The sequence below is a fragment of the Prunus mume genome, linkage group LG1, assembly GCF_029339155.1.
Source record: "Prunus mume cultivar Tortuosa linkage group LG1, ASM2933915v1, whole genome shotgun sequence".
Lineage (NCBI taxonomy): Eukaryota > Viridiplantae > Streptophyta > Magnoliopsida > Rosales > Rosaceae > Prunus > Prunus mume.
Window position 1 is genome coordinate 1,333,667 of NC_142698.1, and position 27,466 is coordinate 1,361,132.

Here is a 27,466-nt window from a genome sequence, read left to right on the forward strand (position 1 = left end):
TGCTCTGTTTGAATATTATGCAGCAGTTTTGAAAACAATACGTCCAATGAATAGACTAGTTTATTACCTTAAAACAATGTTATTGTATTGTCTATAACAGCTCTGTTTGGATTCTTCTGCACCTTATAGATTAGTTTATTGTCCCGTTGATGGGAATCGATCACCAAGAATTATCTATTTGGATATCTAAACTAAAGGACCAGTCTAGTACTAAAGGGCTAAGTATATATTTGGGTTTACTTCACAATGTCATCACATGATTAGAATTAACGTGTCAGATAATAAAGTGACATTATAAAATGAACCCATATTTTTATTGTAATAACTTAGTAAGAGATTAGAGACTGAGCGCTCGAGATCTAAAAACTTAAAAATAATTAATTAGAGAGGTTCACCTCAAATAATGACAATAGGGTTAAAATACTAAAATATTACACTTAGGTGTTGGGAAAGAAAATAAAACTATTGCAAGGAACTTGTACCCCTATTGTTTACTTCCACCCCTCAAGACCCTCCTTTTTTTTTTTTTTTTTTCTATCTTTATGTAACTCAAAATACACCTGACTTTTGATTTGCAGATGAATGAAATAGCGAAAAAGAGATCATGTTACTTAATTATAACATGAACAGTAAGTTTTGATGAATTATTACCATCTAATACTTCACCTTGTTCGACCAAAAAAAAAAACTTCACATTGAAATTTATTGACCTGAAACCAGTTTCTTGATTATACTATCTGCTTAACACGACAATACTCGACAATACTATTACAATCTTATTATAATAACACTCCATGACTCATCTCAGAAGTGAGTGGTATAATCCACTCAGGCTGAATTGTTTCTTCACCATAGATGTCTGTTCATTAATTCTCCTTCAACCTGAAGTGTTGGCAAAAGGATTAGGAGGCATGGTTAGATTCTCATATTCTCTTTCCAACATTTGAACTACAACTTTCATGCAAGGACGATCTATTGGATGCCACTGTATGCACCATAGACCCACAATTGCAAGTTTCCTAGCAATTGTAACATCTCCTTCATTGTTCCCAATATGGATTCGTAGGTCGTTGCCCTGCTCTAATAGGTTATAGATCCATTCTGGGAAGTAGACTTGGCTAGTGGAGTCCTCCATGAGTTTAAAGTTTTTTCTGCCTCCAACCAAACAATATTCCAAAACTATAGACATCCGACTTATAGGAGACATTGCCGAAGTTCCTTGAGAAGATTTCGGGTGCAATGTAGCCCATGGTCCCCCTTGCAGTAGTCATCGATATTGCACTTTGATCCTTAGCACAAAACTTGGCTAAACCGAAATCAGAAACTTTTGGAGTGAAATCTTGGTCTAGCAATACATTATGTAGTTTGATATCGAACTGTAGGATTCGTTGGTCGCATCCTTGGTGAAGATATTCAATTCCTTTAGCTATTCCTAGAGCAATATCTTGCTTCCAACCAAGGAATGAATTCTTATTATCTGCTGATGATAAGAAATTTTGCAAAGAACCATTTGGTATGTATTCGTAAACAAGAGCACGAATAAATCCGTCGGCACAAATTCCAACCAAGCGAACCACATTGACATGGTGGATTTCACACATTGTCCCCACTTCGTTTAGGAAATCTTCCCCATTTTCATTTGAATTGTTGAGGATTTTCACGGCAACAAGTAACTCAGAGGAAAGCTTTCCTTTGAACACTGTTCCGTAGGCACCTTGACCCAACTTTTCCTTGAATTGACTTGTTATCCTCTTAATATCAGCATAGGAATATCTACTTGGCTTCATCGCTCTGTAATCATCCAAAAATCTTTCGATTCTAAGCCGATTTTCTTTTTCCATTTTGTTAGATGTATAGACATGGTAGATTGTCGTCACCGTCGCTATTAGAACTAAACACAGTGCGCAAAAACCTGCAAATATTTTCTTTTTGTGTCACGTTTTTTCTAAAGCTTTTAGCCATTTTAAACTCTGTTCCAAACATACCCTTGATTAATTTCCTCACCATTATGTTCATAAAAGAAAGAGAAAGGAAGAAAAAAAAAGAAGATGAAATGAAGGTCTGCGGATATAGCTCACCTAATATCTTCAGATTTGTCCTTCATGAAGGGCCGGTTTTCAAATCAATGAAATCCAAAATTATAGTTTGCATAGAATCTTCAACTAATCTTGAAATTATAGTTGGAAAGTAAACTTGGAGTGTAAAATACCTTTGCAATGTTCACATGATGGAATGGACCAATGCAATAATAATTCTTCCATCTCATCGTATATATATGCAGGATCTGATGTGTAGTCATGCAACTTGATACAAGACACTAGGGGCATGTTATCAATGAAACAATAATCACCAAGGACAGCGTAAATATGGTTACCAGAATTGTTGCCATGGCATGGGCTCAATCTCGCCAGACGATAATCATAGGAACAATATTCATCTCTTACCGTTGACGGTGGACAACTGAATAAGGTTGCGGTGCCTACGAATTCAAAGGGATAAGAACCAGTACTGTAAAACAACTCCCTCGGCAAGCAACCATCATAATGTATTCCACTAATGGCATGAGATCTGTAGTTAATCTCATCAACAAGGAACTTAGCTGACGACGATGGTAACTCAAGTATAGTCTGGTTGTCGTCAGTGCATGAAACATCAAATCCCCGGAAGCCGCAAGGGATTGGCTGCCTACCTTTAAGTCGAAATTGGGTATCGGATGGCTGGGCCGTAGGGGTGACATCTTGTTTCTCTGCAATCTTCATGGCCTACTCCACCATTGACTCCTATTCCTATTACTACTACCACGGCCAACCACCATAAGAAATTCATGATGAGATTTCTAAGCAAATAAGTCGAATTGCATACAGATGACATAAAATCAAGGGTCAGTACTTCAATTTGATTACTTTCAAGATGATATGGGCCCCAGTCCATCTAGATGTTTGAGTCAATGGCGGGCGGGTCATGACTCATGACTCATGCAACCCCTCTTAATTTTTTTTAATCTGATTATCTCTTTAAAGGTTTCAATTAACTGTACTAAATTGAAAATCTCTTTCTTCTGCTCTGACAGCATGTCTGGAGGAAGTCTCCTATTTGCTGCTTATACAGTGCTCCTTCTTCTTCTTCTTGTTCCTTCCTCTTGTTCCCAAACAGCTTCCAATAATATTACAACTAATAAAGCTCATGATAACTCTGATTGTACCCCTTCTTGTGGAAATATTAACATAAGCTCTCCATTCCGATTGAAAGGAGACTCTAAACACTGTGGCAGCGAAAGTTACGAGCTATCTTGTGAAGCCAAAGGAAATGGTACTACTCATCATGCAGTGCTATACTTGTTATCAGGAAAGTATTATGTACAAGCAATCAATTACAATAACTTCACAATCCGACTTGTGGATGCTGGTGTTCACAAGATCAAGGACAACTACTTCTCCCATCCACTCTACTCCTTGACTCCCTTCAACTTTTCTTATTACTCCTTGATCCGCTTCAACTTTTCTCTACTTCTCTATGATTATTACACAACCATTGATCACAATGATTACCCATCAGCATCATCAATGTCTATAATCTTCCTGAGCTGTGAAAATCCAATGAATCCTTCCGATCTCATTGTTGAAAGAGCTCCATGCATCAGTGGGGTCAACAACTATTCTGCTTCCACTTCTTCTTTCTCCAATTTAGCAACATATTCTTATTTCATAACACTTCGGGCTAGGGATACCCTAAGTTTAAAATTTTTTGGGGATTCCTGCAAAATAACACTAATGGTTATGGTGTCCCCTTCAACTGAGGAGCACATGACGTCTTGCAAAGGAATATATAATGAAATAGCGCGTGGCTTTGAACTCTCATGGCTTCGTCATGCATGTATAGTAAAGTGCGGATCAGGGGAATTTTGCGGGCTGAACAGCACCGGCAATGGAATTTCCTGCTTTCTAACATAAAGTTTACAATTGGCATCCACTACGAAAAATAAGAACAATATTAGTAAAGAATGATTAATATGTGACAATAATGGTGGAGATTAGAACTTGTACACAAAGATTAGTTAGGCAAGCAACAATGGATAGAAAACTAAGAACAAGGTCCACTTATAAAATGGATAGAACAAGGTCTAACCAGAATTCTCTTCATGCTAATGTTACAGAATTCTTTCGCAATGTAGTCCCTTGGTACGACGAGATCATAAGGCACATAATCCAGAAAGTAGGCGAGTGGATCCCTCAACTCTGTAAATAGACGTTTACTTTTCTTTGGCCTTTTCGCTTGACTAACCACCTTAGTCATTCCATTGATCGATTGATTTCTTTACTTCTGTTGCAGGACCCGGGCTTGAGAAAATATATGCGCTCTTCCCCTTTGAACGGCGTTTCCCTATGTATCATTCCAGATTATACCTTGGCCAGCTTCTGGGATGTGCAGTGGCTTTCCTAGGTAAAAGAATACTCCTCTGGATCACTGGAAAATTAATATTCTTATTTTGATTGAGATGGATATGCAAAGGAGTATATTATTATTATTCTTATCATTATTATACTTCGTGTTCATTAATTCCATTTTAATGAACCATGCAGCAATATACCTGGCAGCCAAATTTTCATTGGGTTTTTGTTGTTTAATTGCACTGCTAATATACAAATGGCGAAGAAGGCACTTGTCAATGTATGACAATATAGAAGACTTTCTACGGAGTAATCATAATCTCATGCCAATAAGGTACTCTTACTCGGAAATAAAAAAGATGACCGGAGGTTTCAAGGACAAATTGGGGGAAGGAGGCTATGGCTCTGTATACAAGGCAAAGCTCCGCAGTGGTCGCCTTGTAGCCATCAAGATGTTGGGTAAGTCCAAAACTAATGGGCAAGACTTTATTAATGAAGTTGGTACCATTGGAAGGATTCGTCATGTTAACGTTGTGCGACTTATTGGCTTCTGTGTTGATGGTTCAAAACGTGCTCTAGTATATGATTTCATGCCTAATGGGTCTCTTGACAAATACATTTTTTCTCAACAAAGAGATGCGTCTTTAAGTTGCCAGAAAATATTTGAAATCGCACTTGGGGTGGCCCGTGGTATTGATTACCTCCATCAAGGCTGTGACATGCAAATTTTGCACTTTGACATCAAGCCTCACAACATTCTTCTAGACGAGAATTTTACTCCCAAGGTCTCTGATTTTGGGTTAGCAAAGCTATATCCATTGGATAATAGCATTGTATCTTTGACTGCAGCAAGAGGAACCATGGGATACATTGCTCCAGAACTGTTCTACAAAAACATTGGAGGTGTTTCATACAAAGCCGATGTGTATAGTTTCGGAATGCTATTGATGGAAATGGCTGGTAGAAGGAAAAACCTGAATGCGGGTATAGAACAATCAAGCCAATTTAGCCAAATCTACTTTCCCACATGGGTTTCTGATCAGTTGAAGGCAGGAAAGGACATAGAAATAGGAGATGATGCAACAGATGAGGAAAAGAAGATCATAAAGAAGATGATGATGGTGGCTTTATGGTGCATACAAATGAAGCCTATTGAACGCCCTTCAATGAATAAAGTAGTGGAGATGCTTGAAGGAGAAATTGAGAGCCTCCAAATGCCTCCAAGGCCTTTCTTATACCCACAACAAATTCCTGCAGATGAAGTTGGTGTGGACAATCGAAGTCCCTGTGTGTCAAGTGCTTCAGAATCTGAAGAGATTACTTTGATTGCGGATGCAAACGAAGTGAATTAACATTAGTCGCGATGTGGATCTATGTAAGGGAAAGTTAGCAGCTCTACTCTGTATTTGATCATAGCACAAATATGTTTACATGTTGTAATTGATTTAAGCAAATAATCAGCCTCTGCCTTTGGTTATTGTTTGAGAAACTGCCTGCCAGAAATGCAATGACTTGAACTTTGATGACAATTAGGTTTACACAAATGAATTGCCCAAGAGAAACAATTCATTTGTATATGTCAAATAATCTCCATATCTGAATTAGAATCCAGTTCTATCGACAATGACTAAACCATATGTAAGAGTTTACAGACCCAGAGCAAAGCTACAGACTTGAAACTCAAACTCAAACTTAAGTGAAACTCAAACTCAAACTCAAAAACCTTAGTGCAAATCCCTAACCTCCTTAATTTCTAGGGCTGAAATCTGATGCAACTCTGATGTGGAAATACCATACCCCTTTTGTGAACTAGAGCTTAATGGAGTCGGCAATTTGGGCTAAAAGATTGAAAAGTGCAAACTACACGACTGAACCACAGATAGGAACGAAGCTGCACAATCCACGTGGGCCGACCGTGGAGACCTTCCAAAGGGAAGTGCCAGTTTCACTAAATTGTAAATTCTTAACTCATTCCATACACAGCTCTGTTATTAGATTAGTGATCCCATCCCCAACCCTAAAAAAAGCTCTTGATTTTTGAACATATATCCCAACCATTTTCAAATCCACTAGGATCGGCAAAGCCTATAGATGTTCTAAACAACCACTCAACCACTCGTAAGGTGGATTCAACGAGGTTAATAACCAAAGACAGATGTTCTAAGCAAATACTCTGTTTCTTTCTAGTTTCTACTAAATAATGTTACCTCCATCCATTTTCAAATCCTCTAGGTCTAGGATAAGCAAGCCTACATCAAAAAACACCAAGAGCCATTAAAGGCAAATGAGCTCCACTTGACCTCTATCAAAAAGACACAATAATCAACTGAATACAACAAGCAAACAAGCTCAGCTACGATGTAGTATTTTGGGAGGAGAAACAAACAAAAAAACTCAATTGCAACCATCACTAACCAGAAACTACAAAAGAATTGTAGTTAAAAATATGTACTACAACTTAACCTAAATCCATAAACTCATCTTACTACTAATAATACAACACCACATTCCTTGTTCCAAACTTGTCACAATTTCAGAGACTTCAATTGAAAAGTGAGAGATTAATACCATTTGCACCAGACGCATTGCCCCCATCTCAAACAACAACCTGGCAATCTCTTGACCCACCGCCCAAAGTACCCAACCCGCCTTTCGACGAAAGAGAAACGCCACGCCACAGCACAAAACCCTCAAGAGCCGCCGCCTCAGCCTCCACCCACCTCTCCTAAACTCAACCCTAGCCAAAAGCCTCACGTTGAAGCTCACGCTCCCACGCGCCTTGTCTGCGTCGATGCCGTGCGCCATTGGAGTGCAAACGAACGAATTCGCCGTCGATGCCGTGGGAGGATTGGGCGACTGCACATGGCCCCTAAAATAATGAGACTCCTACACACCTCCAGTCTACTAAGTATACTAGCAAAAACGCCTTTTATGGGTTGAAACTGTTGATTTAAATAGGTTAAATAAAATCCTAATCTATTGTGACTACACATAAATATTAAGTTTCCAATAAAATATTTTTATTATAATCTTGTAACTATAATCCAAATCAATAAAATATTATATTTAATTTAAATTTCAATATAACACTTGTAGTTTTCTATTAAAAATTATAATCTTGCTTTGGTTATGTTTTTTTTCCCTGATTTTTGTGGTATAATTAAAAACTAACTTATCCTTGAATTGCTACAAATACGAAATTATATAATCAAAATTGACGGAATTGAAACTACATAGCCAAAAGTGATTGAAGTGCCAAACTAGAAACTACATGGACCAAAAGTGACTTTTAGCCATAATTGAATTGCATTATCTTCATCAAGTCTTCGTCTTGCATCAGGTAGATATATATTTCCTCTCTTCTAAACTAGATTTGGTTTGTATTTTTTTTAAAGTGTGCACGGTTTCATGTGATTTTTTCTCTTCACTTAACAATAGGGGTGGGCAAGGTTCAGGTTGGACCGATTTTTGTCTTAAATTAGAACCGATCTGGTACTATTCATCGATTTAGTTGATTCGGTTTTAATAAAAAAATTCAAAAACTATCCAGTTCGAGTTGAACCGGTTCCGGTCCGGTTTTTGAAATTATTTTTTAAAAATTATTTTTTAATACAATTCTCAATTGAAATATTATTATTTTTACTTTAAAATTAACAAATTATTCAATTTCATATAAAAATAAATATTAAAGTTAGAAAAGAGAGATATTTTGAAATTGAACTTGGATAAATATTAGTTTTTTTTGTTAAATTAAAAATATAGCATTAAATATAAATATATATTGAAATTATATATTTTTTAATTTGACTGGTTCGGTTCGACCCAATCCAATTTTTGAAGCTATGGAATCAGATTCAAAATCGGTCAAAAGAGTCGATTCGGTTTTGACCATTGTTGACTTTTGGTCAACTCGATTTTTTTCCGATTTGGTTCAATGTGGTTCGACTCAGATTTCCAGTTCGCCGATTTGAGTGCCCACCCCTACTTGACAGATGATGTAAAAGATATATGCGGGAGTCACCAAGAAAGGCTCAAAGAATACAAAATAGAAATTGTAATTAATTAATTATTGAATTGTAATGAAATTGCAATCAAATAATTTATCTTTATTGAATTGTTTACTCTAAGCCATTGAAATATAAAAAAATATCATTTTCTATTGTATTGAATGGCAATGAAGTTGTAGTAATGGTAGAAAAGGCATAAATATTCCAAATAAAAATTGGTTATTTTCTTCTGAAAAATGTAATACTCTAAAATCGAAAATATATTTAAAAATTTGTTAAATTTTTTGAGCCTAGTAAAAAAAATAATAAAATATTTCAATAGACAAAAAAACGTAAATGAATAAAGTTGATTGGATATGGCCCCAATGTACTTTTGAAGCAATTTGAGTCAACCAAATTTGTCACGATTGGTGGTAAAAATCGTAACAAAAGGCAATTCTGAAGACTTCATATATTACGAACTCCTAAATCGTAACTGCAGCGTGACTAAAGGGTTTAGTCATTGAAAATGGTTATTGTAGTGTTTGTAAATTAATATTTCCTATTGTTCCGCGAACATAACCACTGTGAAACCTTATTATTATATTTTCTTACTTTTTTGTTGTTGGTTTTTTTTTTTATAGTTTAAATGAAAGTTAAAAAGTAAGAAGTTTTATCATGAAATATATAAAGTGACAAGTATCCCCACATGCAGTATAATAACTTTGTTTAAAAATTCAGCAGTTTTGAGCACAATACCTGAAAACGTCTTAGTTTAGTGGAGAAAATAGTCCTATTTTCTTGAAACAACCAATAGACTAGTTTATTGCCCTGCTGACCAAGACTCATTTATTTGGATATCTAGATCAGCGTCAAGCGCGGATTCAATTAGTAAGTTAATAAGGTGTTAATTATTTGTTTGGGCTTACTCTATAAGGTCATCTCATTATTTGAATCATTCATGTCTTAGGTCATCATTTGTGGTGGAGTCAGTAAATTTTCAAGAGAAGGGCAATATTGAAAAGGCTAAAAGCCACAAAAAGAAAATAGAAAAGTTGATAGAAGTCCAAAAATCCAATCAATAGTTGGGTCTAGTTCTCGAATTATTGTTTATTGATATAAGTCTTTTGACTAGTTTGCCACGTAGATTACATTCCATTTTTGACATGTTGATTCAAACTTTTGTATTTAACTAATTTGTATTTAAATTTTTTTCTTCCTATTATATCCCTATTGTCTAAAATGAGTAAGATGAGAATTTATATGCTATTAATGATTAGATTTGATCATGTACAATTTAACGAATAATTACATTTTGAATGTATGTCGAACCTTCATTTTTTTTATCTTGACTCAAATTCCTATTTAACATGGATTTTATTATTGCACATACTTTTAGGATTATTTATTCTTTTGAAGACACAATTTTTCCTAGAATTTAGCTTATTAACTAGATGCACGTTTTTCTTTCTTGTTCTTCATCTTTATCTTCTTCGTTCTCCATCTTCTTCTTTTCTTCAATTTTATATATATACTATGATAGAGAATGTTGATCTTGTATGGTCAATTGACAATCTGTACATTGCCATATATAATTCTAAAGCCTCCTCAAGCTAATGATTTTGAATGTGGCCCAAGATCATGGCATTCCATATTACAAGATTCCTTTCCTCTTCCATTTTCTTTGAAAAGTTGTAGGTAACTATTTTTAATTTTGTTCTCCCTATGGTAGAGGTATAGTATATACTTTTGTATAAATTATCCTATGGTGTAGGTATATTGTCATATTGCCTATTTTATAGGTATATATATATATATATATGTGTGTGTGTTTTTTCATATTTTGGACAATGAATAATAGTATTTTATGTACATTTATTTTATAGGCAACATGCAATTTTATTTGTCTATTTTTGTATCTGACTTATAGGTAGTCTTCACCTATATGTTCCTAACTTATAGGTAGTATTCTAATTTATGTTCATGACTTATAGATAACACAATTTATCACTAAGTTTTTTTCGTTGCTAATAAGAACACTATTTACCTGTATGTTAGATACAATGTGGGTGCTTGCCTAATTGATTAGTATAATATGTGGGCCTTTACATTCATTGATTAATTTGTATTTTACCTATATATTAGTTAAATATTATCAATTGAAAGAATTCCAAATTTAAATTCTGAAATTTAATTACAGGTACATAATTCATTAAATTTAGATTTTCAATGTTTTCATTATTTACCTCAAAGGGTAAAATCGGCACAATAAAAAGAGTAATAAAAGTCAAAGGACCTACATCTAAAACCAAAAATGCATGGACTAAACTCAATGACAGCTAATCGTTTTGGACCTAAATCTAAGAACCCCAAAAGAAAATTAGACAACCAAATACACTATAATTGAAACGTAAACTAATTGGTACTAATTCCTTTAGACAGTGGGCAAAGTCTTTTTGAGGCATTTAGTTGAACACATGGTGTGCACTATAGCAGAGGGGTAGATTTTGGCATCCCAAAGGATTTTCTGGCAAGGAAAAAGGTGCAACTACATCTGCTTGCATCTTAATAGCTCCACCAATGGTCATTATTCATGATACATCTATGGAAACAAACAAAAAAATATATACAAAAAAAAAAAAAGAAAGGAAATCCTTTAACCATTTCATTATTCTGGTGAATATTTTCATTGTTTATAGGAAATGTTGTGTGTATCTATTTATTTGATCATAGTTAGGTAGCTGAATGTTGTCAAATGTGGCTAATTGTTTGTAGTGTTGAAGCTTTTGTATGTGAAGTTGTTAAGGGCATCCAATGTGCACAACGCACTGTTTTTTTTTAAATAAATAAATCGTGATAAAAATTAGACCTCCATTAACAATTTCATGGGTCCGCTAGTGAATGCGGGTATAGAACATTTAAGCCAATTTAGCCAAATCTACTTTCCAACATGGGTTTCTGATCAGTTGAAAGAAGGAAAGGACATAGAAATAGGAGCTGATGCAACAAATAAGGAAAAGAAGATCATAAAGCAGATGATGATGGTGGCATTATGGTGCGTACAAATGAGGCCTAGTGAACACCCTTCAATGAATAAAGTAGTGGAGATGCTCAAAGGAGACATTGAGAACCTTCAAATGCCTCGAAGGCCTTCCTTATATCGAACAACAAACTCCTGCAGATGAAGTTGGTGGGGACAATCCAAGTCCCTGTGCATCAAGTGGTTCAAAATTTGAAGAGATTAGTTTGGTTGCGATGCAAATTAAGTGTTTTAATATTAGTCACGATGTGGCTGTATGTAAGGGAAATTTAGCAGCTCTACTTAAGGGCCAGTTAAACATGTTTTTCGTATTTGATCATAGCACAAATATTTTTAATTTACATGTAATTGAGTTAAGTAAATAATTAACCTCTGCCTTTGGTTATTGGTAGCTATGTCGATGTGCAAAGAACAGGATAGACATTGTTTGAGAAAATGCCAATGGAACTTGAAGCTGTTAGAAGAAGCATAGACTTTGTTTGAGAAAATGCCTGCCAATTAGGAATGCAATGTAAGGTCCTTCTAGCAATAATGGCAACGAAAAATACGAACAAGGAAAATAAGGTTTTTTTTATAGTTTAAATGAAAGTTAAAAAGTAAGAAGTTTTATCATGAAATATATAAAGTGACAAGTATCCCCACATGCAGTATAATAACTTTGTTTAAAAATTCAGCAGTTTTCAGTACAATACCTGAAAACGTCTTAGTTTAGTGGAGAAAATAGTCCTATTTTCTTGAAACAACCAATAGACTAGTTTATTGCCCTGCTGACCAAGACTCATTTATTTGGATATCTAGAACAGCGTCAAGCGCGGATTCAATTAGTAAGTTAATAAGGTGTTAATTATTTGTTTGGACTTATTCTATAAGGTCATCTCATTATTTGAATCATTCATGTCTTAGGTCATCATTTGTGGTGGAGTAAGTAAATTTTCAAGAGAAGGGCAATATTGAAAAGGCTAAACGCCACAAAAAGAAAATAGAAAAGTTGATAGAAGTCCAAAAATCCAATCAATAGTTGGGTCTAGTTCTCGAATTATTGTTTATTGATATAAGCCTTTTGACTAGTTCGCCACGTAGATTACATTCCATTTTTGACATGTTGATTCAAACTTTTGTATTTAACTAATTTGTATTTAAATTTTTTCTTCCTATTATATCCCCATTGTCTAAAATGAGTAAGATGAGAATTTATATGCTATTAATGATTAGATTTGATATGTACAATTTAACGAATAATTACATTTTGAATGTATGTCGAACCTTCATTTTTTATCTTGACTCAAATTCCTATTTAACATGGATTTTATTATTGCACATACTTTTAGGATTATTTATTCTTTTGAAGATACAATTTTTCCTAGAATTTAGCTTATTAACTAGATGCACGTTTTTCTTTCTTGTTCTTCATCTTTATCTTCTTCGTTCTCCATCTTCTTCTTTTCTTCAATTATATATATATATATATATATATATATACTATGATAGAGAATGTTGATCTTGTACGGTCAATTGACAATCTGTACATTGCCACATATAATTCTAAAGCCTCCTCATGCTAATGATTTTGAATGTGGCCCAAGATCATGGCATTCCATATTACAAGATTCCTTTCCTCTTCCATTTTCTTAGTTGTAGGTAACTATTTTTATTTTTGTTCTCCCTATGGTAGAGGTATAGTATATACTTTTGTATAAATTATCCTATGGTGTAGGTATATTGGGCCAAAGTACTAAAACTCATACCCAACCCAAATTAGCCTAAAGAAACCCAAATTAGCCCAAAGAAATGATTAAATCATAAAAGCTCTACCCGGCCCAATGATAGAAGGCCATATGATCTACTTTCCATCAATAATTTAACTCTCTCTCCCCCTCTTCAATGTATTCATTTGTCTAGCATTTATTTTCCTTGAAAGTTATAGTTTTCAATGCAATTGAATGGGGCATCTTTTACTCCAAGCTACATCAAAAGGCCAAAAGTTATTTTTAACCGAATTATTGGAGCATTAAAATTTCACATTTTCTCATAATACTTCTCTTCTTCAACTTTTTTTTAGGACCTTTCCTATTCGTAGAGTGATAGTAATAATGATTCTCGCTTCACTAGACTTGAAATAACTTTTTGTGCGTGGTGCTGTGGTGAGGAAATATACGATACAAGTATATTTTCAAAGTCTTCCTCAAGATTGCCTACTTAGACTTGGATTCTTGCTTCACTAGACTTAGAAGTCTTCCTTTTGGAAATTTCATTAGTCTTCACCTGAAAGGAAATTTCCTTTGACTTTAGCGGAGAGAATGATGTATTCGTTTGAAAATAATATATAGACTAATTTATTGTCTAGTGTCATATTACTTAATAATAGATTGTGCTGTAGTGTTTCTGATCTAAAACAACTTTCAAACAACGTCTGAAATACTAACATAATATCACGTAAGTCAGGCCTAGCACACTAAAGCATTACATATTGACATGGACCAAGAAAGAGAAGCAGTTGCCTGCAGAGAGTAATTAAACTAGATCAGATTTTAGTTTAGCAATTGCACTAGCTGACTTGACTTGACTTGCCTTGACATGCACAAAGCTACAAAACGATCCACGAAAATAATCACGCATTGTAGAAATAGTTAGCCAAGCAGTTTCGATGGACAAAAATTCAAGCATTATTCACGCACTGAAGAAAGAAAAGGGAAAATGGGATTGATCTAATGGCTATAAAGTGAACCCCTTATAACTTTCCACCCATTATAGTCTAAGCACAACGGGGCTCAATGATAGAAGGCCATTCGATCCATTTTCCATCAATAATTAAACTCTCTCTCTCCCTCTTCAATGTATTCATTAGTCTAGTATTTATTTTCCTTGAAAGTTATAGTCTTCAATGCAATCGAATGAGGCATCTTTAACTCCAAGCTACATCAAAAGGCCAAAAGTTATTTTTAACCGAATTATTGGAGTCATAATATTTCTCTTCTTCAGCCTTTTTTAGGACTTTTCCTATTCAGGAGGCGATAATCTAAACTCACACACACTAAACGGATCTAGGATTTAAACTCAGGACCTTGTATGGGGGAGCAATTGCTCTAAATCAGTAGGTCATTTGCTTTTCTTTTTGATCTAGTAAGGGAAAAACGAGCCCTGTTTTTTTTTTTATGCTTAACCTAGGTGGCTCTTTGATGTTTAAGTTTGTTAGCTCAAAAAGTCCAACCACCATTGAAACCCCATCAGTCTTTTCTTACTTTTTTGATAGTTTTTTTTTATAAATAATTTAAATAAAGATAAAAGGTAACATGTTTTATCATTACTGCAGAAAATATGTGGACTCAAATTACTTCCATGAAGTCCAAATAATCATTACTGCAGAAAATATTTCCCGACTTGAGGAGTGGGTTGGAGAGAAGCGTAAGTTGACTATTGTGGAACTACTGTTGAATTCTCATTGCACTTTCTTTGTTTGTTTTTTCTTTTGTCCTTTTTTTCTTTGGGAATAGGATGAGAACATCAGACATGATTTTCTTTCCGTGTGCGTGGTCAAGGTCTATGGTCAAGGTCTTCCTCTACATTGCCTGCTCAGACCTGGATTCTTGCTTCTCTAGACTTAAAAGTCTTCCTTTTGGAAATTTCATTAGTCTTCACCTAAAAGGAAATTTCCTTTGAGTTTAGCGGAGAGAATAGTCTATTCACTTGAAAACAATATATTGTCAAGTTGATGGGAGTGGACCAGAATCATTTACTTGGAGATCTAAATTTCAATGGCTCTATGCTTAGCCAGGTTCGTAGGGTTAATAAGAAAAAAATTAGCCACATCAAAAATCATTTCTTCATTTAATTATTATCTTGAATTTTTTTATTGTTTATAGAATTATTGTGTTCGTCTATTTTTTTTTATATTTTTTTTATACCACAATTAGATGACTAATGAATGTTTATAAACTTAGCTAACTTTTTGTAAGGATGATATTTGATTCATGACCTAAAAAATAACGATTCAGATCATTTTAATAATATTGTTAAGTGAACCCCAACACTTTGTAAGCATTGTATTAATTTTAATAATGGATTGTGGTGTAGGGTTTCTGATCTAAATAATTTTCAAACAACTTCTGGAATACTAACATAATATCACGTAAATTAGGCTTAGCACACTAAAGCATTACATATTTACATGGACCAAGAAAGAGAAGCTGTTGCCTGCAGAGAGTATTTAAGCTAGATCAGATTTTAGTTTAGCTGACTTGACTTGACTTGACATGCACAAAGCTACAAAACGATCCATGATTTTCTTTCCGTGTGCGTGGGGTTGTGGTTAAAGTCTTCCTCTACGTTGCCTGCTTAGACTTAGATTCTTGCTTTACTAGACTTAAAAGTCTTCCTTCTGAAAAAGTCTTCCGTTTGGAAATGTCATTAGTCTCCACCTGAAAGGAAATTTCCTTTGAGTTTAGCAGAGGGAATGGTCTATTTGCTTGAAAACAATATATAGACTAATTTATTGTCAAGTTGATGGGAGTGGACCAGAATCATTTATTTGGAGATATCAATTCAATGGCTCTATGCTTAACCCGGTTTGTAGGCTAAAAAAGAAAAAAATAACCACATCAAAAATCATTTCTTCATTTAATAATTATTATCTTGAATTTTTTTATTGTTTATAGAACTATTGGGTTCGTCTAATTTTTTTTTTACCACAATTAGATGACTGATGACTGATGACTATGTCTAATTTTTGCCACAAACCTTTTCTCTTCTAAAATACTTTTTATCAATACTTTTTGCCACAAACCTTTTCTCATCTTTTATAATTTAAATCAAAATTAAAAAGTAACAGGTTTTAAATGTGGGACTCATATTTCTTCTTTGAAGTCGGTATAACTCATTTCCTCACTTGAATATGTGGGTTGGAAAAGCATTGTGGAGATTTCAAGTCAACTAAATGGTCCAAGTATCTCGTTGTGTTTGAAGTTTTGAGCACAATACGTGGACTCTTCTGCACCATTTGGACTAGTTTGTTGTCATGTTGATGGTAGTGGACCAAGCATCATTTTTTTGGATATCTGAACTACACCACCATTCAAATACTAAGGGGCTAAATATCTATATGGGTTTACTTCACAATGTCATCACATGATTCGAATCATTCAATTTTTAGGTCATCATTGTTTATAAGAAGTTTTGAGTTCATCTACTTATCTGAGTAACTTTTTGTAAGATGACATTATGGAGTGGGTATAAAGTAATGGCTAATGTTGTAATAATTTGATAATAAGATGTTAGAGCTTTTGGATAAAAAATTAAAAATAATAATTAAGTAGAGGGATTCATAGGAAATATTGACATACTCTCATCTAAATATTACACTTACACATTGAAGAAAAATTAATATAACAAGGAGTTTATAGTTCTAATGATTAAGATCATTTATTTTTACCCCAAAAGATCAATGTTCGATTCTTCTTCCTTATATACATATATATTCTTCTTCTATTGAGGGATCCCTCAAATAATTTTATTTGAGGGACGCCCTTTAGGATATCCTACAATTTTTCCCCCAATGATCTAAACGATCTATTTTTTAGGTCTTCATTCATAGATCATCCTTACTAAAAATTAGACAAATCTGAAACCGTTTTGACATCCAATTGTGTCTTACAAAATCAATGGACACGGTGCTTCAAGAAAGTATTAAAATTTCAATAACTCAATTGAGTGGTTAAATGATATCGGATTCAAGTGATTTTTTGTAGAGATAATCTTTGAATGAGTATCTACAAAATAGACGGTTTGGATTAGTGAAATACAATCCATAGTGGGGCCTACAAGGGGTATCCTCAAATAAGCTTATTTGAGGATCCTCAATGAAAGCTCTCTGTATGTATATATATATAAGGAAGAAGAATCGAATAAATTTGGTATATGCTCAACCACAATATGGGTCACCCTTTTTTTCCTTTCTATAATTCAAAACACCATTATATATGAATATATAGCAAAAGAGACACTATCTCAGAGTCTCAATTGTAACATGTACTGAACGTTTGATGAATTATTGCCATCTAATTAATACTTTACATTGAAATTTATTGAACTCAAACCAGTTTCTTAATTAACTAGTACTATCTACTTAACACACGACAACACCATAACAATCTTATTAATTATAAGAACACTCGAAGACTCATCTCATAAGTGAGCGGCATAATCCATGCAGACACAACTGCTTCTTTAGCGTAGAGGTCTGTTCATTATATTCTCCTTCAACTCGAAGTGCTTGCAAAAGGATTAGGAGGCATGGCGAGATTCTCACCTTCTCTTTCCAACATTTGAACTACAACTTTCATTGAAGGACGATCTATTGGATGCCATTGGATGCACCATAGACCCACAATTGCAAGTTTCCTAGCAACTGTTACATCTACTTCGTCGTCACCGATATGGATTCGTAGGTCGTTGCCTTGCTCTAAAAGGTTATAGATCCATTCTGGGAAGTAGACATGGCTAGTGGCGTCTTCCATGACTTTAAAGTTTTTTTTGCCTCCAACCATTTCAAGCAACAATATTCCAAAACTATAGACATCCGACTTATAAGAGACATTGCCGAAGTTCCTTGAGAAGATTTCAGGTGCAATGTAGCCCATGGTCCCCCTAGCTGTAGTCATCGATATTGCACTTTGATCCTTAGCACAAAACTTGGCTAAACCAAAATCAGAAACTTTTGGAGTGAAATCTTGGTCTAGCAATACATTTTGTGGTTTGATATCAAAGTGCAGGATTCGTTGGTCGCATCCTTGGTGAAGATATTCAATTCCTTTAGCTATTCCTAGAGCGATATCTTGCAACTTATCCCAACCAATGAATGAATTCTTATTATCTGCTGATGATAAGAAATTTTGCAAAGAACCATTTGGTAAGTATTCGTAAACAAGAGCACGAATAAATCCGTCGGCACAAATTCCAACCAAGCGAACCACATTGACATGGTGGATTTGACACATTGTCCCCACTTCGTTTATGAAATCTTCCCCTTTTTCATTTGAATTGTTGAGCATTTTCACAGCAACAAGTAACTCGGAGGAAAGCTTTCCTTTGAACACTGTTCCGTAGGCACCTTGACCCAACTTTTCCTTGAATTGACTTGTTATCCTCTTAATATCAGCATAGGAATATCTACTTGGCTTCATCGCTCTGTATTCATCCAAAAATCTTTCAATTCTAAGCTGATTTTCTTTTTCCTTTTTGTTTGAGTTGTAGACATAGCAGATTGTCGTCCCCATCGCTATTAGAACTAAACAGAGTGCGGAAATACCTGCAAATATTTTCTTTTTGTGTCAAACGTTTTTTAAAGCATTTTTAGCCATTTTAAACTCTCTTCCAAACATATCCTTGATTAACTTACTCCCCATTATATTCATAAAAAAGAAAAAGAAAGAAAAAAGAAAAAAGAAAAAAGATGAAATGATGGTCTGCGGATATAGCTCACCTAATATCTTCAGAATTGTCCTTCTGAGATTACGACCTGTAAAAGTTGTTCATGAAATAAGGGCCGGTTTTCAAATCAATGAAATCCAAAATTATAGTTTGCATAGAATCTTCAATTAATCTTGAAATAATCTTGAAATTATAGTTGGAAAGTAAACTTGGGAGTGTAAAATACCTTTGCAATGTTCACATGATGGAATGGACCAATGCAATAATAATTCTCCCATCTCATATTCATATGCAGGATCTGATGTGTAGTCATGCACCTTGATACAAGACACTAGGGGCATCTCATCAATGAAATAATAATCACCAAGGACAGCATAAAAATGGTTACCAGAATTGTTGCCATGGCATGGGCTCAATCTCTGCAGACGATAATTATAATTGGAAGAATATTCATCTCTTACTGTTGACGGTGGACAACTGAGTAAGGTTGCGTTGCCTAGGAATTCAAAGGGATAAGAACTATTACTGTAAAACAACTCCCTAGGAAAGCAACCATCATAAGCTCCTACTCTAATTGCATGAGATCTGTAGTTAATCTCATCAACAAGGAACTTAGCTGACGACGATGGTAACTCAAGTATAGTCTGGTTGTCGTCAGTGCATGAAACATCAAATCCCCGGAAGCCGCAAGGGATTGGCTGCCTACCTTTAAGTCGAAATGGGTATCGGATGGCTGGGCCGTAGGGGTGACATCTTGTTTCTCTGCAATCTTCATGGCCTACTCCACCATTGACTCCTATTCCTATTACTACTACCACGGCCAGCCACCATAAGAAATTCATGATGAGAACCCTTTCTAAGCAAATAAATCGAATTCCTATTACTACTTCAATTTGATTACTTCAAGATGATATGGGCCCCACTTTGAGTCAATGGCGGGTGGGTCATGACTCATGACTCTTGACTCATGCAACCCCTCTCTTTTTTTTTTCTTTTTTTTTTTAAATCTGATTATCTCTTTAAAGGTTTTAATTAACTGTACTAAATTGAAAATCTCTTCCTTCTGCTCTGACAGCATGTCCGGAGGAAGTCTCCTATTTGCTGCATACACAGTGCTCCTTCTTCTTCTTCTTCTTCATGTTCCTTCCTCTTGTTCCCAAACAGCTTCCAATAATATTACAGCTAATAAAGCTCATGATAACTCTGATTGTACCCGTTCTTGTGGAAATATTAACATAAGCTCTCCATTCCGATTGAAAGGAGACTCTAAACACTGCGGCAACAAAAGTTACGAGCTATCTTGCGAGGCAAATGGAAATGGTACTACTCATCATGCAGTGCTATACTTGTTATCAGGAAAGTATTATGTACAAGCAATCAATTACAATAACTTCACAATCCGACTTGTGGATGCTGGTGTTCACAAGATCAAGGACAACTACTTCTCCCACCCACTCTACTCCTTGACCCCCTTCAACCTTTCTTCTTACTCTGATTATACATATGATTTCATCAGTTATAGCTCTGATTACCCAACAGCATCAATGTTTATGTCTATAATCTTCCTGAGCTGTGAAAATCCAATGAATGCTTCCGATCTCATTGTTGAAAGAGCTCCATGCATCAGTGGGGTCAACAACTATTCTGCTTCCACTTCTTCTTTCTCCAATTTAGCAACATATTCTTATTTCATAACACTTTGGGGTGGGGATTCCCTAAGTTTAAAAATTTTGGGGGATTCCTGCAAAATAACACTAATGGTTATGGTGTCCCCTACAACTAAGGAGCACATGACGTCTTGCAAAGGAATATATAATGAAATAGCGCATGGCTTTGAACTCTCATGGCTTCGTCATGCATGTATAGGAAAGTGCGGATCAGGGGTATCTTGCAGGCTGAACAGCACCGTCAATAGAATCTACTGCGAGCAACCAGACATATTGCCAAAAGGTTAGACATTTGACAAACCTGAAATTATCTATTATTTCCGAGCAAATACGTACAGACATATTATCAGTACATTTTCGACAATATCATGCAGAAGGGATGTCCTGCACATATAGAATAAATTTATTTCCTTCCTTCAATTTGTGCATAGTGTCTGTTGGTCTAATCATAATTCTTCTTTCGTAATGTAGAACGACGTTGGTACATGAAGATCATAATGTTCATAAGCCAGAAACTAGGCGAGTGATCCCTCTACTCTCTGAATACACCAGCTTATGATTTATTTTGGCCTTTTCCCTTGACTAACACCTAAGTCATTCTCATTCCATTGTTGCAGAAGACTCTATTGATCCCATATATAAGCGCTTCAACCTTGACAGGAATTTCCCTTTGTATTATGACAACTTATACCGGCATCAGCTTAAGGTCTGTGCAGTCGTTTACCTCGGTAAGAGAATACAATTGTGTTGATCAGTCACTGAAACATTATTATTTAGATTTGGAGGCACGAAAAAGTCTATGTTATTATTATTATTACCATTTTTGTGTACCTTGCAGTGCTATACCACGCAGCCAAATTTTCATTTGGTTTTCCCCTTGTAACTGCACTGCTGATATATAAATGGCGAAGGAGGCACTTGTCAATGTATGAGAATATAGAAGACTTTCTACGGAGTAATAATAATCTCATGCCAATAAGGTACTCTTATTCGGACATCAAAAAGATGGCCAGAGGTTTCAAGGACAAATTGGGGGAAGGAGGCTATGGCTCTGTATACAAGGCAAAGCTCCGGAGCGGTCGCCTTGTAGCCATCAAGACGCTAGGTAAGTCCAAAACTAATGGGCAAGACTTTATCAATGAAGTTGCTACAATTGGAAGGATTCGCCATGTTAACGTGGTGCGACTTATTGGCTTCTGTGTTGAAGGTTCAAAACGCGCTCTAGTATATGATTTCATGCCTAATGGGTCTCTTGAGAAATACATTTTTTCTCAACAAGTAGATATATCTTTAAGTTGCGAGAAAATATTTGAAATCGCACTTGGAGTGGCTCGTGGTATTGAATACCTCCATCGAGGCTGTGACATGCAAATTTTGCACTTTGACATCAAGCCACACAACATTCTTCTAGACGAGAATTTTACTCCCAAGGTCTCTGATTTTGGGTTAGCAAAGCTATACCCGTTAGATAATAGCATTGTATCTTTGACTGCAGCAAGAGGAACCATGGGATACATTGCTCCAGAACTGTTCTACAAAAACATTGGAGGTGTTTCGTACAAAGCCGATGTGTATAGTTTCGGAATGCTATTGATGGAAATGGCTGGTAGAAGGAAAAACCTGAATGCGGGTATAGAACAATCAAGCCAATTGAGCCAAATCTACTTTCCGACATGGGTTTCTGATCAGTTAAATAAAGGAAAGGGCATAGAAATAGGAGATGACGCCACAGATGAGGAAAAGAAGATCGTAAAGAAGATGATGATGGTGGGATTGTGGTGCATACAAATGAAGCCAAGTGAACGGCCTTCAATGAATAAAGTAGTAGAGATGCTCGAAGGAGACATTGAGAGCCTCCAAATGCCTCCAAGGCCCTTCTTACATCCACAACAAATTCCTGCAGATGAAGTTGGTGGGGGCAATCCAAATCCATGTGCATCAAGTGCTTCAGAATCTGAAGAGATTACTTTGATTGCAGATCCAAATGAAGTGAATTAATATTAGTCAAGATGAGGATCTATGTAAGGGAAAGTTAGCAGCTTTACTCTGTATTTGATCATAGCACAAATATGTTTACATGTTGTAATTGATTTAAGCAAATAATTAGCCTCTGCCTTTGGTTACTGTTTGAGAAACTGCCTGCCAGAAATGCAATGACTTGAACTTTGATGACAATTAGATTTACACAAATGAATTGCCCAAAAGAAACAATTCATTTCTATATGGACATGTTATCGAGTGGGCTTGTTATGCCTGAACAGTGTTATGTTGGGTTTTTAAAAAGCTGTTCAGTGGCAAATAGCAATAATGAGAATCCAGGTATAGGGTAAGGTCCTTCTAGCAATAATGAAAATGAAAATCCGAACTGTGGAACATAAGGTGTTGAGAACAAAGCAAAGGCAAATAGACTGAGAGGAAAGTTTGTATCAACCGCAACGGTGAAAGCGGGCAGCTCAAAAGTTTGTAGCCTGCCCCCTTATGACATTTATACATGCTTCCCCTGTCCTCTGTTTTCTTCTTAAACCTTGTTAAGTTTCAGTTTGCAGATACAGCGAGTGTTTGTACCTATTTATAGTTGCTCAAGCTAAAGATGGTATCAATAATGGACAGCGAACTTCGGCCCTTCTCTTCTATGCTTGAAGCAAGGGTTCAAAATTAAACAAGACCCTATACGTCAAATAATCTCCATATCTGAATTAGAATCCAGTTCTACCGACAATAACTAAACCATATGTAAGAGTTTACAGACCCAGAGCTCTACAGACTTGGATTTGGACCAAAGTGAAACCCAAAAACCTTCGTCCAAATCCTTAACCTCCTTAATTTCTAAGGCTGAAATCTGATGCAACTCTGATGTGGAAATACCATACCCCTTTTGTGAACTAGAGCTTAATGGAGTCAGCAATTTGGGCTAAAAAATTGAAACATGCAAACTACATGACTGAACAAACATTAGCGTAAGCTGCACAATCCACGCGGGCTTACCGTGGAAACCTTCCAAAGGGAAGTGCCAGTTTCACTAAATTCTAAATTCTTAACATAGTAATATGGCAGACAAACTTGATTAACAAATAAATTAAAAGAAAAAACCGCAACTAAACGAATCTGATAAGTGGTATAATCTTCTCTTCTGAAATAGATAACACACATCACAGAAGTAGAAGACATTGCTGTTAAAACTAAAAGTTACACTCATTCTGTACACAACTCTGTTATTAGATCATTGATCCCATCCTCAACCCTAAAAAAAGCTCTTGATTTTTGAACATATATCCCAACCATTTTCAAATCCACTAGGATCGGCAAAGCCTATAGATGTTCTAAACAACCACTCGTAAGGTGGATTCAACAAGGTTAATAACCAAAGCCAAAACAAGCATGAGACAGATGTTCTAAGCAACTACTCTGTTTCTTTCTAGTTTCTACTAAATAATGTTGCCACCATCCATTTTCAAATCCTCTATGTCTAGGATAAGCAAGACTCCATCAAAAAACACCAAGAGCCATTAAAGGAAAATGAGCTCTACTTGACCTCTATCAAAAAGACAACAATAATCAACTGAATAAAACAAGCAAACAAGCTCAGCTAAGATGTAGTATTTTGGGAGGAGAAACAAAAAAACAAACTCAATTGCAACCATCACTAACCAGAAACAACAAAAGAATTGTAGTTAAAAATATATACAACAACTTAACCTAAATCCATAAACTCATCTTACTACTAATTATACAACAACAAATTCCTCGTTCCTAACTTGTCACAATTTCAGAGACTTCAATTGAAAAGTGAGAGATTAAAAAAATTACCATTTGCACCAGACGCATTGCCCTCACCTCAAACAACAACCTGGCAATCTCTTGACCCGCCGGCCAAAGTACCCAATCCGCCTTTCGACGAAAGAGAAACCGCCACGCCACTGCACAAAACCCTCAAGAGCCGCCGCCTCAGCCTCCACCCACCTCTCCGAAAGTCAACCCTAGCCGAAAGCTTCACGTTGAAGCTCACGCTCCCACGCGCCCTGGCCGCGTCGATGCCGCTCGCCACCGGAGCGCCAACGAACGAATTCGCCGCAGAGAAAGTCGCGTTGACAGACGTACGATCCTTAGTCCCCTGAGCGAACGGCGGAACCCGAGTCCCCGAAATGAAGCCGGGGCCGTAGGAGATAGAGGACTCGACGTCGTCGTATCGTATACTGAGCTTCTTGTTGGGGTTGTAGACCATGAAGCCGACGGACCACGTGCCGGTCACGGACTGCGAGGCGGAGGAGACGTTGAAGTTGGAGAGAGAAAGCGAGTCGACTCGGAAGTCGGGGACCTTGGGGCGGAGGATGAGCCAGACGACGAGGAGGATGCAGCCGACAATGACGAAGAGGACTATCATGGCGCCGACGAAGCGGCGGATGAAGGTCGCTCGTGGGTTGTAGGCGTTGGAGTAGGGGCCTCGGGGTTGGGTTTGGGTGGGGTTGGCGGAGTATGGGTAGCCGCCGTTAGGCTGGGCGTAGGGCGGGGCCGGGTAGCCCGTGGCGGGTCTGGTGGGGTCGGTCATGTTCGGGGTTTGAAGAATTCTGGGAATTTGGGGGATTTTCGGGGTTTATCAATTTGCCGATTTTGTGGGGAGAAGGCAGAAAAGAGAAACGAGAAATCTCTAAGTATTTTTAAAGTGATTGAATTGTGGGTAAAGTAAAGAATTTGGGATTAATTAAGGTTTTTTTAATGCGAATCGGAACAAGTTTGAGGGCTTTGTTTTTTGCGTCTCATTCTTTCTTGAGTTAAAGATTTGTTCTTCCATAAATTTTGAGATGAAGACAAATACCACCGTCTGCGTGCATATTACGCGTTAATTCTGGAATCTCCTAGATTCCATTAATCTAGACCATTGTGATTTTAAAACTCACTTTACATATTGTGGGTTCCACTACTAAAATTCTACTTCAAAATATCAAAACTGCTTATGTTTTTCGTTTGGCATTGCTTATTTGGGGTAATAAGGGATTTTTAAAAAATTTTGGAAAGCCCAACATGTTTGGTAAATTGTAAGAAAATCACTTATTATTAAAAATTACTGTGAGAGAAAATTATAAGGAAAACAACTAACGAAGTGCTTTCGTTTCGATTCTAAATCGGTTTTATAGAGACGCTAAATTTAGTGATTATGCGGCAATCATTTTCTAATTAGGAGGAAATCAATACCAACAACATTTTTAACAAAAATTTTACCGAACGTCAAGCCTGTTTATGCGATTTCTCTACAAAGAATCGATAAATGATTATTTTCACATAATGCCAAACTAGAATTGTCCATTTGGTATTGCTTAATTAGGGCCATAAATGATTATTTTGAAATTTTTGAAAGTCTACTTTGTTTGATAAGGGATAATATAATCACTTATTGTGAATAATTGATGTGAGATAAAACAATTAGGGAAAGCAAGTAATGAGTTGCTTTATTTTTTATATTATATGAGAATCAATTTTGAAGAGGCAATCAGTTTTAATGAAATTTTCAAAATTTCGAAAATAACCCCGTCTTTTTCTTTCACGCTCTCGTCTCTCTTCTCCTTCCTATTGTTCGTTGTTAGGCCCTCTCTTCCACATTCCTCGTTCCAGAGCTATCACTCTTCCATTTGTTCTTCAATTTTTATTTTTTGATCGATTAAAGCACTCTCTATAAACCGCAGATTCAAGTAATATTAGATTTATTTTTCTTGTCAATTTCTTTCTTCCTCAGTTAGGGTTAGAGAAGCTTCTCAATATATAATGGGTTTATTGTACAAATCAAACGGATAAACTATGAAATTAATCAATTTCGTTTATCATTTAAAGATTTTTTGAGCCTGCATCAATGATCCCTAACTTGTTTGTTTCAATCAACCAAATAAGTGATTAAATTGAATTTTGGCTTCTTTTGTTTTGCGTTTTGTGATGGACATGCCATTGCATATGATAGCTATAAACACAACCTGAATCTTGCGAATTTTTTACCTCAATCTATAAACGCAATTCGTTTGCTTTAATTTTTTTTTCTTTTTTTTACAGTTTAGAAATAATAATTAATAAAATAAGCCTACACTTTTGGGGTTGGGTTCATCAAGAACAGCCATGTTGAGCAGCAACGACGACCTTCAGCTAGCTAGCTATCAACAGTCACTATGACTATAAGTTCACCTGGGTGTCACTGCATATATTTTTATGTTTGAATTCAAACATTTGCTTTGTGTAGCATTTGGAGGTTTGTGTAGCTATTTGTTTCTTTATATTGTTTTATTTCTGCTTGGCCTATACAGGGGATTGGATTTTGATTCATTTGTGCTTGTATTTGGTGTTTGTTTATTGAGAAAGCAAACAAATAAGTTTTTGGTTACTAATAATATGCTATAGTAATTGCTTGTTTATTTAGCACAGCTGTAACAATAGTAATAACAGTTTAGGTATGAGCAAGTATTCTCATCTCACCTTCCCTTTTTCACTCCAATATTTGAGCTTGCTAGATTTTGGTCCAGTTTTAATTTTCAATGCAATGCATTCAAATATGGATGATTGGCATATTTGTGATCTTGACTAGAAATTCGAAGGCTTTTGTTTGGAGGAGTTGGTTAGATTAGTGTCATGGTGGATTGAGTTTAGAGATGATGGATCATACACAAAAAATTTCAACTGTTCATTGGAAGTAGTACCAAAAATAATGTCTGTGAATTTCTGAAGTACATAACCAATGCGGTATGTTGTCTTCTTTCTAATCAATATGTTCATGTGTGCGTATAAAGGTCACAATTGTTCATGTGTTTGAGAGGATACTTAAAAGTTAGACAGTTTGGATCATTAAATTATAATATATGTTCGTCAACTGAAACTCTTCGCTCAACCCAAAAGGCACAATTATTATTGAAATAGCATATTAATTACCAATTAATGAGCTACTTCATTTCCATGTTTGGTAAAAGCATGCTTGGGAATGCAATACCT

General features: G+C 35.7%; 4 protein-coding genes, 1 long non-coding RNA gene and 1 pseudogene across 5 annotated transcripts; 2 read left to right on the plus strand and 4 right to left on the minus strand.

The window, feature by feature from the left end:
- Nucleotides 1-715: 715 nt before the first annotated feature.
- On the minus strand, nt 716-2,033 carry LOC148920650 (rust resistance kinase Lr10 pseudogene; annotated as a pseudogene).
- Nucleotides 2,034-2,461: 428 nt separating this feature from the next.
- On the plus strand, nt 2,462-5,917 carry LOC148920651 (LEAF RUST 10 DISEASE-RESISTANCE LOCUS RECEPTOR-LIKE PROTEIN KINASE-like 2.8). Its single transcript, XM_089050118.1, has 5 exons — nt 2,462-3,936; nt 4,172-4,212; nt 4,302-4,440; nt 4,581-5,726; nt 5,762-5,917. Exons 1-5 carry the CDS (start codon nt 2,976-2,978, stop codon nt 5,776-5,778), a joined length of 2,304 nt encoding a protein of 767 aa, XP_088906244.1. The 5' UTR covers nt 2,462-2,975; the 3' UTR covers nt 5,779-5,917.
- A 40-nt stretch (nt 5,918-5,957) lies between these two features.
- On the minus strand, nt 5,958-7,292 carry LOC148920652 (uncharacterized). Its single transcript, XR_016127361.1, has 2 exons — nt 6,957-7,292; nt 5,958-6,637 (listed from the first exon to the last, which is right to left on the minus strand). It is a non-coding gene; the product is annotated as an uncharacterized LOC148920652 (long non-coding RNA).
- Nucleotides 7,293-17,434: 10,142 nt separating this feature from the next.
- On the minus strand, nt 17,435-19,732 carry LOC148920653 (rust resistance kinase Lr10-like). The gene is made up of 3 exons (XM_089054046.1): nt 19,063-19,732; nt 18,889-18,924; nt 17,435-18,714 (listed from the first exon to the last, which is right to left on the minus strand). The coding sequence occupies exons 1-3, from the start codon at nt 19,676-19,678 to the stop codon at nt 17,666-17,668; spliced, it is 1,701 nt and encodes a 566-aa protein (XP_088910172.1). The 5' UTR covers nt 19,679-19,732; the 3' UTR covers nt 17,435-17,665.
- A 57-nt stretch (nt 19,733-19,789) lies between these two features.
- LOC103343850 (uncharacterized) lies at nt 19,790-22,626 on the plus strand. The gene is made up of 5 exons (XM_089054040.1): nt 19,790-20,786; nt 20,975-21,022; nt 21,121-21,231; nt 21,342-21,608; nt 21,711-22,626. Exons 1-5 carry the CDS (start codon nt 19,790-19,792, stop codon nt 22,499-22,501), a joined length of 2,214 nt encoding a protein of 737 aa, XP_088910166.1. The 3' UTR covers nt 22,502-22,626.
- Nucleotides 22,627-24,102: 1,476 nt separating this feature from the next.
- On the minus strand, nt 24,103-25,288 carry LOC103343851 (uncharacterized protein At1g08160-like). The gene has a single exon (XM_008247491.2). It carries the CDS (start codon nt 25,047-25,049, stop codon nt 24,339-24,341), a length of 711 nt encoding a protein of 236 aa, XP_008245713.2. The 5' UTR covers nt 25,050-25,288; the 3' UTR covers nt 24,103-24,338.
- Nucleotides 25,289-27,466: the final 2,178 nt, after the last annotated feature.